We start from the raw sequence: 16,807 nt of genomic DNA on the forward strand, positions 1-16,807 counted from the left end.
GTTAACCATTATTTTTCATGAAACTCTCCATTTTCTTTGAAATTATATTAAGGATTTAGCAGTGACCTCACATCTAGTTCAGACAAGGCACAACCAGGGCACACATTGCAAATGAGGAGGAGAATCAGAAACATTTCTCCTCCTTTCTGTATGCTCTCTGTGCTGACTGCCAGGTGTAAAGGGCGGAGCTTATAACAATGACTGACAGGGAGCTCAGATGGAGGAATAAAGAGGTGTGGATTTCTAAATTTTTTTTTTTTTTTTTTTCATACCTAACAAATTCATTTGAAATGGTGTCTGTTTGAAACGTGTGGGATTCGATTTTTTTATCATGTTACGGAGGTAATGAGAGCTGGACATGGGTACTAAGTAGGAAATCAAAACTGTATTCTGATTGGCTGTTAGTTAGTTTTCGTAATTTGTTATAATAGATCTTAAATCTATTGACTAAATATATATTGTATGTTTTACTTTGTAAGGAATATTACATCACCGATGCATCTGAAGATCAGGTGTTCGTGTGCGTCACTCACACCAACAACGTGACAAACCTGTACATTTCGGAAGCAGACGGTCTAAGATTTTCACTTTCTTTGGAAAATGTTCTGTATTTTAACCCTGAGCAAGTGGGAGCAGAAACATTGGTCAGGTAGGCTGAATGTTTCTCTGTTTTTCTCTGTGCAATATCTCTGTCTACTTTAAAAGGACACTATAGTCACCGGAACTACAGCTTTTTGTATTTGTTCTGGTGAGTATAATTATTCCATTCAGGCTTTTTGCAATAAACACATCTTTTAGAGAAAATTCAGTTTTCACATTAGAGCCTAGTGATAACTCCACTGGGCACTCTTAGATGGCTGCTGGAGGTGCTTCCTGGGGCAGTGCTCCACAGTGTGACTGACATTCAGTGTCTCCTCACTCTGCATGCAGACCCTGAACTTTTCTCATAGAGATCCATTGATTCAATATATCTCTGAGGAGATGCTGATTGGCCAGGGCTGTGTTTGGCTTGAGCTGGCTCTGCCTCTGATCTGCCTCCCTAAGTCTCAGCCAATCCTATTGAAAAGCATTGTAATTGGTTCAGATAATCACTTCTGATGATGTCAGCCAAGCAGGCAGATCAGGAGCAGAGGCAGCAGCTGCAGACTTGAATACAATTAAGATTTTACTATATTTAGGGGGGCGAGTGGAGGGGATAGATGGTGATTTTAACATTATAGGGCAGGGGTAGGCAACCTTCAGCACTCTAGATGTTTTGGACTACACATCCCATGATGCTTTGCCAGCATTATGGCAGTACGAGCATTGTGGGTATGTAGTCCACCACATCTGGAGTGCTGAAGGTTGCCTACCCCTGCTATAGGGTTAGGAATACATGTGTGTTCCTGACCTTATAGTGTTTTTTTTTTTTTAATAAACTCTGAGCAATCAGTGTCTTTTAAAGATAAGAACGTAAACACAATCTATCAAACTCAGCAGGCGTGAGAATATAGTCAAAATAGTAGATTCCCCCCTCACCCTTATTTTTATGGTTTAAAGTAAATTTTAAATGCAGAAATATACCTTAGAAAATGTAATAGAATGAACCTTATACGTGGAATGTAAGAGGGAAAAAGACCTTAATTCGGAGCTCTGAAACTGGAATAATATAGGGATCCACTAAACCTATAAAGATAGTGAGCTGGAGAGAAGTAGTGCTATAAATATAGCAACAACAAATCCAGAAGCGAATCCAAAATAAAAGGCTAAATGTGTTAGAATGCAACTGCAATACAGAATCAGTTCTTGGCTACAGTGTTATTTAAAATGTTAAGCTGTTGCTAGTTATTATTTAAGGTTGTTACTTTGTTGCTTCATAAAATTGACAGGAAATGAGAGAATAAAATAGGATACCAAAAAAAGAAATAATGGTAATTAAAATAAATGAATAAAAAATAATAAATAAAATATCGGTGCTGGTATAGAGAACTCGGGCTTCTTGGTATGTGTAGATATCTGTATGGCATGGATAACTTCAACCTAGGAAATGGAAAATTCCTAAGGTCAGGATATCTTTATACAAATTGATATACTTTCAAGTGATTTATTAAAGGACCACTCTAGGCACCCAGACCACTTCAGCTTAATGAAGTGGTCTGGGTGCCAGGTCCTTCTAGGGTTAACCCATTTTTTCATAAACATAGCAGTTTCAGAGAAACTGCTATGTTTATGAATGGGTTAAGCCTTCCCCCTATGTCCTCTAGTGGCTGTCTCATTGACAGCCGCTAGAGGCGCTTGCGTGCTTCTCACTGTGATTTTCACAGTGAGAGCACGCCAGCGTCCATAGGAAAGCATTGTGAATGCTTTCCTATGTGACCGGCTGAATGCGCGCGCCGCTCTTGCCGCGCGTGCGCATTCAGCCGACTGGGAGGAGAAGAGGAGGAGAGCAGGAGGAGATCTCTCCGCCCAGCGCTGGAAAAAGGTAAGTTTTTACCCCTTTCCCCTTTCCAGAGCCGGGCAGGAGGGGGTCCCTGAGGGTGGGGGCACCCTCAGGGCACTCTAGTGCCAGGAAAACGAGTATGCTTTCCTGGCACTAGAGTGGTCCTTTAAGTGAAAGATCCAATAATCTTATTGGTGAAAAATTAATGATAGTAGGTATATTATTATCATATAGTTTAAATATACTGTGGCGAAAAACCGTAATAAAAAGCTGGCTGCCGTAAGCAATTTGAAAAATCGCCAAAAACAACTGGGGTTATAGTATAGCAAAAATATTTATTAAAGATAAGAAATATATAAAAAATATATTAAAAAATAGAGTTACAATAGCAGCAATAAACTGTTGGGTAAAAAAAAAAAAAAAAAATCGCACAGAAAAACCTTTATCACACGCTCGGATGGATGCGGATGATCATTCACTCCAGTGTCTCTATTTCGATCGCCGGTGAGGACGGCTTGCGTGCCACAGTGCGTTCCACCTCCAGCCTCACTTGGGGGGGGGGGGGGGAGGACTGTACTGCTTTTCGAGTGCTGACCCTGAGACGTCTGGGTTCCGGAATGGCTGTTGGGCTCCTGTGCTGATACCTCAGTCTGCTGCTTCTGAGTGAACTTGCTATTTTGCCGCCTGACGCGTTTCGTTAGGAATTGCCTTACTTCTTCAGAGACGTATATGGTATTGTGTGTATAACAGTGCTTATATACCCTCAGTTGTTCATTAGTTCATTGGTTACAATCAATGCATAATTATAGTTCATCTAAGTTCATTCTTGTCACATACAAATCAACGGAATGTAGAAAATGAAAATATTCTCGTAATACAAAATGTTTTAACAAGTATAACAGAATTAGCAAAAATGTACATTCCATTAGTAGTAGTAAAGGTAATATTTATCGGTTCGTTTTTGTGACATATAAATCAACTGAATGTAGATAAAAATCATTTACAGTCTGAATGAAGATATCAAACAGTTATAACAGGATGATACATTGCATTGGTGATAAATATAAAGTTACTTTGTAAAACAAATAGAGATTACAGGAGAATGTAATGAGACAATATATTAATCCTATTAAAGACATGAGATTAATTAGACATGAATTAGTGCATGAAATCATATAGACAAAACAATGTTGTTTTTCTTCTATTCGGAGTTCTGTATTTTGAAAAAACGATAAGAAAATTATGAGATGATAATAGAGAAACAAGATATGGGAGAGAGATAATCATCATGAAAAACTACTACAAAACTTGAATATAACTTGAGTGTCACTTTGTGAAAGTACTTTAGAGAGCATATTTAAAACATAATTTAAAATATAATGTGAACTCATTGTTACAGGTTATCACGTATGTAAACTAAACATGGAGTTGATATAAGTTTAAATCCAAATTAAAAGTAAATTTAAAGTTAGGATAAATAACGAAACGAAAACAAAATAATGGATACCATATACTATATATAGCAAAAAAAAAAAAAAATTGAAAGAATCTAATATCGGCAAATAAAGAATTAGACAGTGAAGAATATGGAGGAGCTGAAAGATCGTGTGTGGTAAATAAACCATAAACCTCAATAGATTGGGTGGATAACATGGTGGAAACAATCTTATTTGATCCAGTCATGACCTATTATTCGTACTCCACTTCACATGTATATGATTGATCGCAAGAAATGATAAATTGGGGATATCTTAATTTGTATTCTATAATCTAAGAATTCTTTAACGAAGAAACAGATGATATTATGATCCGCTGTGTAAACGATGCGTGTCCTCAATCGCTCTTTTTAGGATTTTATAAAACGAGTTATTAGGGCGAAAATAAAAATATTAGTAGTAGATTTGTACAGGTACAAGTATCTAGAAAAGGGGAGGGGGAGATATGTATTTGCAGAGTCTATATAAACATAAAAGCATAAGTGCATATGAATATAGAAAGAGATATATAAATATACTATGGATTAAATTAAATTAATCGCTAGCAAGAGGGCAGATGGTAAAAAAATAAATAAAAGCAAATAAAAACAAATGTAACTTAATTTATAACTTAATAATCATAGGATATTCTTCAATGATCGTCAATGGGATATAGTTAATGTAGAAGAAAGAAGTTTAGCAAAAGACTAATAGCACAAATGGATATAAAGGCTGCCAGAAATAAAAACCTCAAAAGTTTAATAGATAAGTAATAAAAATAAGTCATAAAAAATGTGCAGTATAAAAATAGATCCCATAACTTTGAATTTACTTTTAATTTGGATTTAAACTTATATCAACTCCATGTTTAGTTTACATACGTGATAACCTGTAACAATGAGTTCACATTATATTTTAAATTATGTTTTAAATATGCTCTCTAAAGTACTTTCACAAAGTGACACTCAAGTTATATTCAAGTTTTGTAGTAGTTTTTCATGATGATTATCTCTCTCCCATATCTTGTTTCTCTATTATCATCTCATAATTTTCTTATCGTTTTTTCAAAATACAGAACTCCGAATAGAAGAAAAACAACATTGTTTTGTCTATATGATTTCATGCACTAATTCATGTCTAATTAATCTCATGTCTTTAATAGGATTAATATATTGTCTCATTACATTCTCCTGTAATCTCTATTTGTTTTACAAAGTAACTTTATATTTATCACCAATGCAATGTATCATCCTGTTATAACTGTTTGATATCTTCATTCAGACTGTAAATGATTTTTATCTACATTCAGTTGATTTATATGTCACAAAAACGAACCGATAAATATTACCTTTACTACTACTAATGGAATGTACATTTTTGCTAATTCTGTTATACTTGTTAAAACATTTTGTATTACGAGAATATTTTCATTTTCTACATTCCGTTGATTTGTATGTGACAAGAATGAACTTAGATGAACTATAATTATGCATTGATTGTAACCAATGAACTAATGAACAACTGAGGGTATATAAGCACTGTTATACACACAATACCATATACGTCTCTGAAGAAGTAAGGCAATTCCTAACGAAACGCGTCAGGCAGCAAAATAGCAAGTTCACTCAGAAGCAGCAGACTGAGGTATCAGCACAGGAGCCCAACAGCCATTCCGGAACCCAGACGTCTCAGGGTCAGCACTCGAAAAGCAGTACAGTCCCCCCCCCCCCCCCCAAAGTGAGGCTGGAGGTGGAACGCACTGTGGCACGCAAGCCGTCCTCACCGGCGATCGAAATAGAGACACTGGAGTGAATGATCATCCGCATCCATCCGAGCGTGTGATAAAGGTTTTTCTGTGCGATTTTTTTTTTTTGTTTTTTTTTTTTTTTTTTTTTTTTTTACCCAACAGTTTATTGCTGCTATTGTAACTCTATTTTTTAATATATTTCTTATCTTTAATAAATATTTTTGCTATACTATAACCCCAGTTGGTTTTTGGCGATTTTTCAAATTGTTTACGGCAGCCAGCTTTTTATTACGGTTTTTCGCCACAGTATATTTAAACTATATGATAATAATATACCTACTATCATTAATTTTTCACCAATAAGATTATTGGATCTTTCACTTAATAAATCACTTGAAAGTATATCAATTTGTATAAAGATATCCTGACCTTGGGATTTTTCCATTTCCTAGGTTGAAGTTATCCATGCCATACAGATATCTACACATACCAAGAAGCCCGAGTTCTCTATACCAGCACCGATATTTTATTTATTATTTTTTATTTATTATTCATTTATTTTTATTACCATTATTCCTTTTTTTGGTATCCTATTTTATTCTATCTCATTTCCTGTCAATTTTATGAAGCAACAAAGTAACAACCTTAAATAATAACTAGCAACAGCTTAACATTTTAAATAACACTGTAGCCAAGAACTGATTCTGCATTGCAGTTGCATTCTAACACATTTAGCCTTTTATTTTGGATTCGCTCCTGGATTTGTTGTTGCTATATTTATAGCACTACTTCTCTCCAGCTTAGAAAATGTAATGTTTGCTAAATGTTAGCAAATTCATCAGCACTTTCAATAGGGATCTCCCTAACAGATCTCGTAGAGTTTTCTATCCGTATTCTGATCTTTGCTGTCTATGTAAATCACCTGTTTCACTCACTGTCTCTACCTTTACAAATTGTCCAGAAATAAAATAAAAATACATAAAATCTGGAATTAAGGAGCCAAGTGTTATTTCACAAGTCGTATTCACATCTTACATCCATATAGATATTTGGAGAAGGAGCCCTTTGCTGATGTACACCGCGTGAAAGGGATCAGTGGCGTTTACATCGCTAATATGATAAATGGATCCTTCTCGAAGGAGAACATGCGTTCCGTTATAACATTTGATAAAGGCGGGACGTGGGAATTTCTTCAGGCCCCGGTTTACAATGGTTACGGAGAGAAGTGTGAGGTAATGGCAGCCATGGGGTGTCTTTAATTACCAGTACAAAATTCTTCAAAACTTTTTAACTTCTTTTCAATAATGTGACTCTGTCCATAATACATTAGTTTTAAGCTAAAATTCTGGGCACAGATTGTGGCCATCTTGATCTTCTACTAGCCTTTTTTGTGTAGATTTATTATTATTATTTTTTTTTTTTTTAATAGAATCCGTTATTAGTGTCATTTAAACTAATGTCATTTATACCCCCATAATAATTGAAAAAGTGACTTACCCAGGTGAAATGTATTGTGACCGGCGTCTAAACGCATTCACCACGCATGTCCGTGAGGCCACTCCCCCTTGGTGATCACGCGGTCCCTGCGCGATGACGTCCCGTAACGCCGTTACTATGGCGACACGGCAATCATCGCCATGGTGACCGCCTAAAAGAAGTGACACACTGTGATTAGAAATTAATGGAAGCCTGATTATCATAGGCTGTTGTGTATAATTACATGCAATAGATGAAAAGTGATTAAAACACATTATAGTTGTAAAAGGCAACAGTAACATATGAAAAAACTATTTAAGCTGATACTTAGAAATGTAAACTGTGGTGGTGAACCAGAGTGTTATACTATAGTAAATATAATATATATATATATATATATATATATATATATATATATATATATATATATATATATATATATATAATATGGTTGCTAGGATACCGTATATACCCGAATATAAGCCGAGGCCCCTAATTTTACCCCAAAAAACTGGGAAAACTTATTGACTTGAGTATAAGACTAGGGTGGGAAATGCAGCAGCTACTGGTAAATTTCTAAATAAAATTAGATCCTAAAAAATTATATTAATTGAATATTTATTTACAGTGTGTGTATATAATGAGTGCAGTGTGTGTGTGTGTGTGTGTTGCAGAGCCTTGGTGGGGGGTGGGCATTTTTGTTAATTTTTTTTTTTTTTTATTATTTTAATAATTTTTTATTATTTTTTAAGTATTATCATTTTTTTGTTTTATTAGTTATTTTTTTATTAATATATTTTTTTTCCCGTCCCCCCCTCCCTGCTTCATAGATGGCAGGGAGGGGGGCTCTCACTCCCTGGTGGTCCAGTGGCATTGGCAGTTCAGTGGAGGGGGGCTGGCAGGAAGCTGTTACTTACCTCTCCTGCAGCTCTTGTCGGCTCCCTTCTCCTCCGCGCTGGTCCGGTCAGCTCCCTCTGCAAGTCCCATTGTAAGTCTCGCGAGAGCCGCACTATGACCCCGCGGCTCTCGCGAGACTTACACTGGGAGCTGACAGGTGCTGACCGGACCGGCGCGGAGGAGAAGGGAGCTGACAGGAGCTGCAGGAGAGGTAAGTAAACACTCTGCAGCCCCCACAGCCCCATTGTCTGTATTATGGCAATGTAAGTTGCCATAATACAGAGACTGACTCGAGTATAAGCCGAGTTGGGGTTTTTCAGCACAAAAAATGTGCTGAAAAACTCTGCTTATACTCGAGTATATACGGTACATCAAATCCTTAAAGTGCCACTTCTAAGAGAGTGCTTAAAATGCTATATAACCTTTTGAATGCGCAGTTTGCAGAGTGCAAACCGCTATCCCAAAATTCCTCCTTTTATTAAATCTCAACAAAAAAAGTGGTGTATGTTTATACGTGTCTGTGTATATCTTTGTCACGTTCTCAATGGAGTTTGTTTGTTTCTGAGGTTTTTTTTCTTCTTCAAAGTCTTACAAGGTTAATATGTTGCCCTATCTAGCAAATTAACACTTTTGTGTGTTGTTTTTTTTCGCAGTCATCACGCGGTTGTTCACTTCACTTGGCGCAGCCACTCAGCAGAATGATTACCTTTCAGTTTCGGGTCATGCCAATTCTCTCCAAGGAGTCTGCACCGGGTTTAATCATGGCTACAGGTGCATCTGTTTAGTTTTTTGTTTTTTTTAGCACAATAAGTATGTTTTGGTTGTTCATTATATGTAATAGATACACAAGGGGGTGACATGGGTATTTCATTGTGAGTTGTGTGAGCACAATTTGAAGTTTGCACGGTCTGTCAGTTGTTTGGGTGTCCGTAACGTACACATTTGATGTAGAAGTTGCAGATAGGGAACTGAAATAAATATATATGGTTATTTTTATTTATTTATTAAATTTCGAGTCATTTTTTTCTTTTCGTTTTGGATTTTATCATAACTGTGCATGTGTCCAGTGTTGTGGTAACACCATGTGACTAACGCTAACCAGTTTGACTTTGCAGGTACCGTTGGGAGGGACATGACCGGTAAAACAAACATGTATGTTTCCAGCAGCGCCGGAGTAAGATGGCGGGAGGTAAGTTGTGTGAGGCCTTCCTGTTCAGTCTAATAGACCAGGCAGAGAAGCGGTTATTTTCTGCTGCGGTAAATAGCCAAATATTTAGCAGCTCGTTATAAAATGGAGACCGTCCCTAATTTGCAGTCTTTCTTCCATTTTGTCTCAGTCACTTCTCGGCCCCCACTACTGTACTTGGGGAGATCACGGAGGGATCCTGGTTGCAATTGCTCAAGGAATGGAAACCAATCAATTAAAGTACATTATACATTTTATACTGAATATTGTGAGGATCTATGATTTAGATTAAAATGTATTTCAATTAAAGTGTGTGTTTTGTACTATAGAGATTATAATGTAAATATTAAAAGGAATTTTTGTAATAAACGGTGTGTAAATATGACAGCAAAGATTTTCTTATAGGTGTGAATGTATGTATATGTGTGTGTATATCTCTCCATCTTTTTGCTTTTCTGATTTTTGGTTTTCTGGTTCCAGGTACAGTACGAACGAAGGAGAGACGTGGAAGACTTTTCAGTTCTCCAAAGAGCAGTTGCTGGTTTACGGGTTACTCACTGAACCTGGCGAGAAGAGCACCATATTTACCATATTCGGTTCATACACGGGAACCGGGCACAGCTGGGTCATACTACAGGTCAATGCCAGCGATGTACTTGGTACGTTGAGTGTCCAGGGGTTCTGTGCCAGTCTTGGGGTGATATTTTATTTTTTTTGCCATTGAACACATTGCGCTGTGGTTATTTAGAGGACGTGTCCACTCCTTCTCTCCTGTATCTTGCACTGTTTGTAAAGCAAGTTAGAAAGATAGAGGAAGTCCACTCTGAAGACACTGGAAATGTATATGTAGGTAACTGAACTAACATTAAACAAGTCTAAGCAGATCTGTTAAGGGATGTTTTAAGTTTACGGGTTACTCCAGGGAGAAGTCTGGCTTTATGGCCATAACTGTGGGTTCCCTATAATGTCTGTTTGCGTATGCACGCCTCCACATTTTGCTCACCCTCTGATCGTGGCCAGAAAGCTCGCCTATTGGAGGAGGGATTTGTGTTGGTTCTTGTTAATTTAATTTCCGCCATTCACAATTCCTGTACATTACAAACACATTTGAAGGGCGTCTCAGCTCTTCAAATGATTGAGGTTAGTTTTGATTAGAATCTGTAAATTGACTTTAATCTGGTGATTACAGGCCCTAATTATTATTATTATTATTATGATTTATAAAGTGCAGAATTGTACAGGTTTACACTCATACATTCTCTGAATATCTCTCAGGTATCCCATGCTCAGAAAACGACTATAAGCTATGGTCTCCATCTGACGAGCGCGGCAATGAATGCTTGCTGGGACGTAAAACTGTTTTTAAAAGGCGAACGCCTCATGCCACCTGCTTTAATGGGGAAGACTTTGATCGGCCAATTACCATCTCTAACTGTTCCTGCACCAGGGAAGATTTTGAATGGTATAGATCTGTTTCTGTTATCTTCCCTCTACCTGTGATAAAGGCCCACAGGTTCTAGAACTTGTTTATTGATTTTAAATAAGGGAGATTCCATTGGCAGGGCCGGCTTACAAACTGTGTGCACTTACTCCTTTAGCTGCATGATCATGTTTCATATGTTTTTATAACCATGTTAGATTTTCTCCCATTTGTAATGAAAAGGTTACCAAAAAATCCTTAAATCCTAAAATTCCAGTCTTAGAATTTAAAATTGCTTTAAACTAAAAAATATTCCCAGTCCTTCAGGTAATGCTTGGAATTTGGAAGGAAGTGGAAGATAGTTTTCACAAATAATTGCTGATATGGGGATTTGTGTGGTTTACCCCATGACTTGTATGGTAGAGAGAATATCTCGGTAACGCTTTACTATCGGACACGACATTTCTTTATTCATAAAGTAACACAATATCGTTAGTACAAATATGTATTCCTAACGATATGGGGCTCCGTTCCGCAGCGAATAAATGGTTAATTAACAATTTATTTGCTTACCTTAATCCAGCGCCGGGCTCCCATAGCACTGGTGACTTCTCCTCCTCCATCGGTCAGCTCCCGGGTGGAGCCGAATGTGCGGCCAGAGGCGCTCACGCATTCAAACCCGCACATAGGAAAGCATTACTCAATGCTTTCTTATGGGGATCTTTTTTGACGCTGGAGGTCCGTGAGTGTGATTTACTCAGGAAGACAGCCACTAGAGGCTGAATGACCCTGCAGTGTAAACATAGCAGTTTCTCTGACACTATGTTTTCAGCTTCAGGGTTAAAACTAGGGGGACCTGACACCCAGACAACTTCATGGAGCTGAAGTGGTCTGGGTGCTTATAGTGGTCCTTTAAACAATAAAGCCACTTTTGCTTAATGCGGCGATGTTTTCATTTTGCAGTGCCTGCACCAATATCAATTGTCACACAGCCGCTAGGGCCTTGGACTAAAATGGATTCAATATAGAAGTACTGGATGCTGTATAAACATGCATTGTATAGACAGATTGCAGCTATGTATCGAAATATAAAAAAATAAAATAAAAAGTATGGGGGATCCATAAATACAAATGGATAAAGAAACACACAGATTTAGATGGAAATAATTCTTTACTCTGTGTCCTATTATTGCTGAAATTTCCGTATCGCCCAGATTAGATGAAGAAAAAAGTATATTTTGATATTTGGAATGTTCTGGGATTATTTGCATGCTATGTGTAATGTTACACCGGCCAGTGCTTGTATACCTGATTTTATCCTACTCATCCCTCTTCTCCAGTGACTTTGGATTTAAGCCAAGTCGGGATTTGCTATCAGAAGTCTGTGTTCCTGACCCGGACTTCACCGGCAAACTATACCCGATCCCTGATCCTTGTCCTGTGGGGGCCACATATAAACGAACCAAAGGGTAATTATAGCAAACTTTGCTCTCTAACTTACTTGTTACCTCTGAGTATGAGAGACAGCGGCCTCCTTTTTACCATGTCATCCCTGGATAGTTCTTGTTTGGGGCCAGTGTTTCAGTGATTGCTCTTTACTCCTGTTTTATGGGTTGTGTCGAGCTTTGATTCAATGCAAGTTTATCGTATTAATAATGCTGGGGCATTAAATAGTTTGTGTTACAACCACTGGTTCTTCTTCCAGCTATCGCAGGGTTTCTGGAGACACGTGTTCTGGGGGTGATGTTCATAGTCGCCTGGAAGGAGTGGAAGTTGCTTGTCCTGTGGGAGGTAAAATTTCTAGATTAAAATATTTGAATTTACCAATATTACAAGCTGATCATCCCCACACAATTCTTATTACTGACTCACTGGCTGTAAAGGGCCTGTTAGAAGGTATGTGGAAGCAGCATGGCTATTCCTGGTAATGTTCAGACGTGAGTCTTGTGAGTGCTGCCCAGCCCACTTTGTCACAGGTGCAGATATGCTGCCATCTTCCCAAGATGCACTGGGCACACCTCTTTAACATATAGCTATACTAGCATGAATACTCTGGGTTCCTTCAGATGTGCTGATGGCTTGCCTTATCCAAGGGATATTGGGGATTTAAATTGTATACCAAATTGTGTCATGACAGCCTCAAATATAATGCTTCAAAGATTTAAGTCTCACTCAACGTACCATAACCACTACATGAGCATTTAGATATTGGGGTGCAGGTTCTGTCTCCCAGACACCCCATTCTCCTGAATTTTTAGTTTAGTAGTACCACTTCTAAATTCGAAATCTCAACTTCCTCCATATTTAAAATAATTTACTGGCCAAATGGGTCAGCTGACCTCTAAATCGGAGTGTAGTGGTTATAGTGACTAGACTGACTCTGTAATAACACCAAGTTTTAGTTGGTTGTCACCTTAAGTAAAAATCAATAAATTGCAGCAAACAGAATATAGTAACATTCTTCTAATAAGTTACGGACACAGGCCATGTGTTTCAGGCTGCCGAGCAAGCAATTAGAATCAGGAAATGACAGTTTGTACTTTACCACCTTACTGGGGTTCTTCAATCCAATGTACATTTCTTAATGCCGCTTAACTCTTACTCAGTCTTTGTGTGTTTACAGTGGAGAATGAGTTCATTTTATATGCCATGAGAAGCTCTATCTATCGCTACGATCTTTCCTCTGGTGTCAGTGAAGAGCTCCCCCTGAAGGGCCTGCGCAGTGCGGTGGCGCTGGACTTTGACTATCAGAGCAACTGTTTATTTTGGGCAGATGTCACGCTTGACCTCATTCAGGTACAGAGGCTTTAAACTACTTACCATGAGCTCTCCCCAAATCAGGTAATAACGGCTACGCTTCCAAAAGCATTGCCAAGTGTTTCTCTGTAAGCAGTGTTTCATAGACACAGCAACGGTTTTTGGGAGTTGTAGTTAAAGGACCCTTAAAGTCACTCGGGTAACTTTATCTCAATAATAATTCTCAATGAAGTGATCTGGGTGCAGGGACCTTTTTACTTTTTAACCTGATAACTAAAGCATTGCAGTTGCGATGTGATGCGGAAGTCTCAATAGTAAGGCATCGATTCAGGCATGAATGCGTGTGGTGCACCAGGTCCCAAGTACTGTACTATAACGAACCTTGGTTTTGGACCATTGTGGAGGTGAATAGTGCTGAGAGAATCTCCGCGCTGGAAAAACATAATTCAATTGTCTTTATTTTATCACAAATGGAGGGAGAAACTCTATTTTACTAGGGATAGTGACACAAAAATACCAAATTATATTCCTAATGCTTTAGTGTTCCTTTCCATTTGTAAACTTTCTGATGTACAAAGCTTCAACTCACAGAAAAAATCATGAACTCATATGTAGCAATACTTTTTATGCCTCTTTAGTTTATTTAAAAAATAATAAAATAAAACGGCAGAGTATAAAAATGCTAACTGCAACCTAACCTACACAGTGCACCTAATGTGTGTGGGAGTCTGGAGTGTCTCTTTAATAATATAAACCCACCCAGTATAACTAACTGTAACCTAACCTACACAGTGCACCTAACGTGTGTGGGAGCCTGGAGTGTCCCTTTAATAATATAAACCCACCCAGTATAACTAACTGTAACCTAACCTACACAGTGCATCTAACGTGTGTGGGAGCCTGGATTGTCCCTTTAATAATATAAACCCACCCAGTATATCTAACTGTAACCTAACCTACACAGTGCATCTAATGTGTGTGGGAGCCTGGAGTGTCCCTTTAATAATATAAACCCACCCAGTATATCTAACTGTAACCTAACCTACACAGTGCATCTAATGTGTGTGGGAGCCTGGAGTGTCCCTTTAATAATATAAACCCACCCAGTATAACAAACTGTAACCTAACCTACACAGTGCATCTAACGTGTGTGGGAGCCTGGAGTGTCCCTTTAATAATATAAACCCACCCAGTATATCTAACTGTAACCTAACCTACACAGTGCATCTAATGTGTGTGGGAGCCTGGAGTGTCCCTTTAATAATATAAACCCACCCAGTATAACAAACTGTAACCTAACCTACACAGTGCATCTAATGTGTGTGGGAGCCTGGAGTGTCCATTTAATAATATAAACCCACCCAGTGTAACTAACTGTAACCTAACCAACACAGTGCACCTAACGTGTGTGGGAGCCTGGAGTATCCCTTTAATAATATAAACCCACCCAGTATAACTGTAACCTAACCTACACAGTGCATCTAACGTGTGTGGGAGCCTGGAGTGTCCCTTTAATAATATAAACCCACCCAGTATAACTGTAACCTAACCAACACAGTGCACCTAACGTGTGTGGGAGCCTGGAGTATCCCTTTAATAATATAAACTCACCCAGTATAACTAACTGTAACCTAACCTACACAGTGCATCTAACGTGTGTGGGAGCCTGGAGTGTCCCTTTAATAATATAAACCCACCCAGTATAATTAACTGTAACCTAACCTACACAGTGCATCTAATGTGTGTGGGAGCCTGGAGTGTCCCTTTAATAATATAAACCCAACCAGTATAACAAACTGTAACCTAACCTACACAGTGCACCTAACGTGTGTGGGAGCCTGGAGTGTCCCTTTAATAATATAAACCCACCCAGTGTAACTAACTGTAACCTAACCAACACAGTGCACCTAACGTGTGTGGGAGCCTGGAGTATCCCTTTAATAATATAAACTCACCCAGTATAACTAACTGTAACCTAACCTACACAGTGCATCTAACGTGTGTGGGAGCCTGGAGTGTCCCTTTAATAATATAAACCCACCCAGTATAACTAACTGTAACCTAATCTACACAGTGCACCTAACGTGTGTGGGAGCCTGGAGTGACCCTTTAATAATATAAACCCACCCAGTATAACTAACTGTAACCTAACCTACACAGTGCACCTAACGTGTGTGGGAGCCTGGAGTGTCCCTTTAATAATATAAACCCACCCAGTATAACGAACTGTAACCTAATCTACACAGTGCACCTAACGTGTGTGGGAGCCTGGAGTGACCCTTTAATAATATAAACCCACCCAGTATAACTAACTGTAACCTAACCTACACAGTGCACCTAATGTGTGTGGGAGTCTGGAGTGTCTCTTTAATAATATAAACCCACCCAGTATAACTAACTGTAACCTAACCTACACAGTGCATCTAACGTGTGTGGGAGCCTGGAGTGTCCCTTTAATAATATAAACCCACCCAGTATAACTAACTGTAACCTAACCTACACAGTGCATCTAACGTGTGTGGGAGCCTGGAGTGTCCCTTTAATAATATAAACCCACCCAGTATAACTAACTGTAACCTAACCTACACAGTGCACCTAACGTGTGTGGGAGCCTGGAGTGTCCCTTTAATAATATAAACCCACCCAGTATAACAAACTGTAACCTAACCTACACAGTGCACCTAACGTGTGTGGGAGCCTGGAGTGTCCCTTTAATAATATAAACCCACCCAGTATAACTAACTGTAACCTAACCTACACAGTGCACCTAACGTGTGTGGGAGCCTGGAGTGTCCCTTTAATAATATAAACCCACCCAGTATAACGAACTGTAACCTAACCTACACAGTGCACCTAACGTGTGTGGGAGCCTGGAGTATCCCTTTAATAATATAAACCCACCCAGTATAACTAACTGTAACCTAATCTACACAGTGCACCTAACGTGTGTGGGAGCCTGGAGTGACCCTTTAATAATATAAACCCACCCAGTATAACTAACTGTAACCTAACCTACACAGTGCATCTAACGTGTGTGGGAGCCTGGAGTGTCCCTTTAATAATATAAACCCACCGAGTATAACTAACTGTAACCTAACCTACACAGTGCATCTAACGTATGCCGGAGCCTGGAGTGTCCCTTAAAGCTGCAGTAAGTTGACCTAAAAAGGATTTAAAAATAGTGAGTGGATGAATTTCTGTATAAGTAATGCATTTTGTTTTATTTATGATATTTCTGTGAGTAATTACTTGACTAATATAATTACCATTTCCTGCTTTCTGATTATTTCTGTAGCGTCTCTGTTTGAATGGAAGCTCTGGACAGGAAGTTATTATCAGGAGTGGTTTGGAGACCGTGGAGTCCTTGACGTTTGATCCTCTAAGTCAATTACTCTATTGGGTTGATACGGGAACAAAGAAAATTGAGGTT

At 38.5% G+C, this 16,807-nt stretch overlaps 1 protein-coding gene across 3 annotated transcripts in view; it reads left to right on the forward strand.

Annotated features, from left to right (window-relative positions):
- SORL1 (sortilin related receptor 1) overlaps positions 1 to 16,807 on the forward strand; it is a 90,713-nt gene that overhangs the window by 34,893 nt on the left and 39,013 nt on the right. For all 3 annotated transcript variants that reach the window (XM_063436228.1, XM_063436226.1, XM_063436227.1), the window contains exons 8-18: positions 480 to 649; positions 6,687 to 6,873; positions 8,668 to 8,785; positions 9,130 to 9,203; positions 9,352 to 9,440; positions 9,681 to 9,859; positions 10,476 to 10,662; positions 11,961 to 12,089; positions 12,326 to 12,411; positions 13,244 to 13,416; positions 16,673 to 16,804. In XM_063436228.1, the coding sequence (XP_063292298.1) occupies positions 480 to 649; positions 6,687 to 6,873; positions 8,668 to 8,785; positions 9,130 to 9,203; positions 9,352 to 9,440; positions 9,681 to 9,859; positions 10,476 to 10,662; positions 11,961 to 12,089; positions 12,326 to 12,411; positions 13,244 to 13,416; positions 16,673 to 16,804 (1,524 nt within the window). The remainder of the gene's footprint in view (positions 1 to 479; positions 650 to 6,686; positions 6,874 to 8,667; positions 8,786 to 9,129; positions 9,204 to 9,351; positions 9,441 to 9,680; positions 9,860 to 10,475; positions 10,663 to 11,960; positions 12,090 to 12,325; positions 12,412 to 13,243; positions 13,417 to 16,672; positions 16,805 to 16,807) is intronic.

The sequence above is a fragment of the Pelobates fuscus genome, chromosome 11 (assembly GCF_036172605.1).
Source record: "Pelobates fuscus isolate aPelFus1 chromosome 11, aPelFus1.pri, whole genome shotgun sequence".
In the NCBI taxonomy this organism is placed as follows: Eukaryota; Metazoa; Chordata; class Amphibia; order Anura; family Pelobatidae; genus Pelobates; species Pelobates fuscus.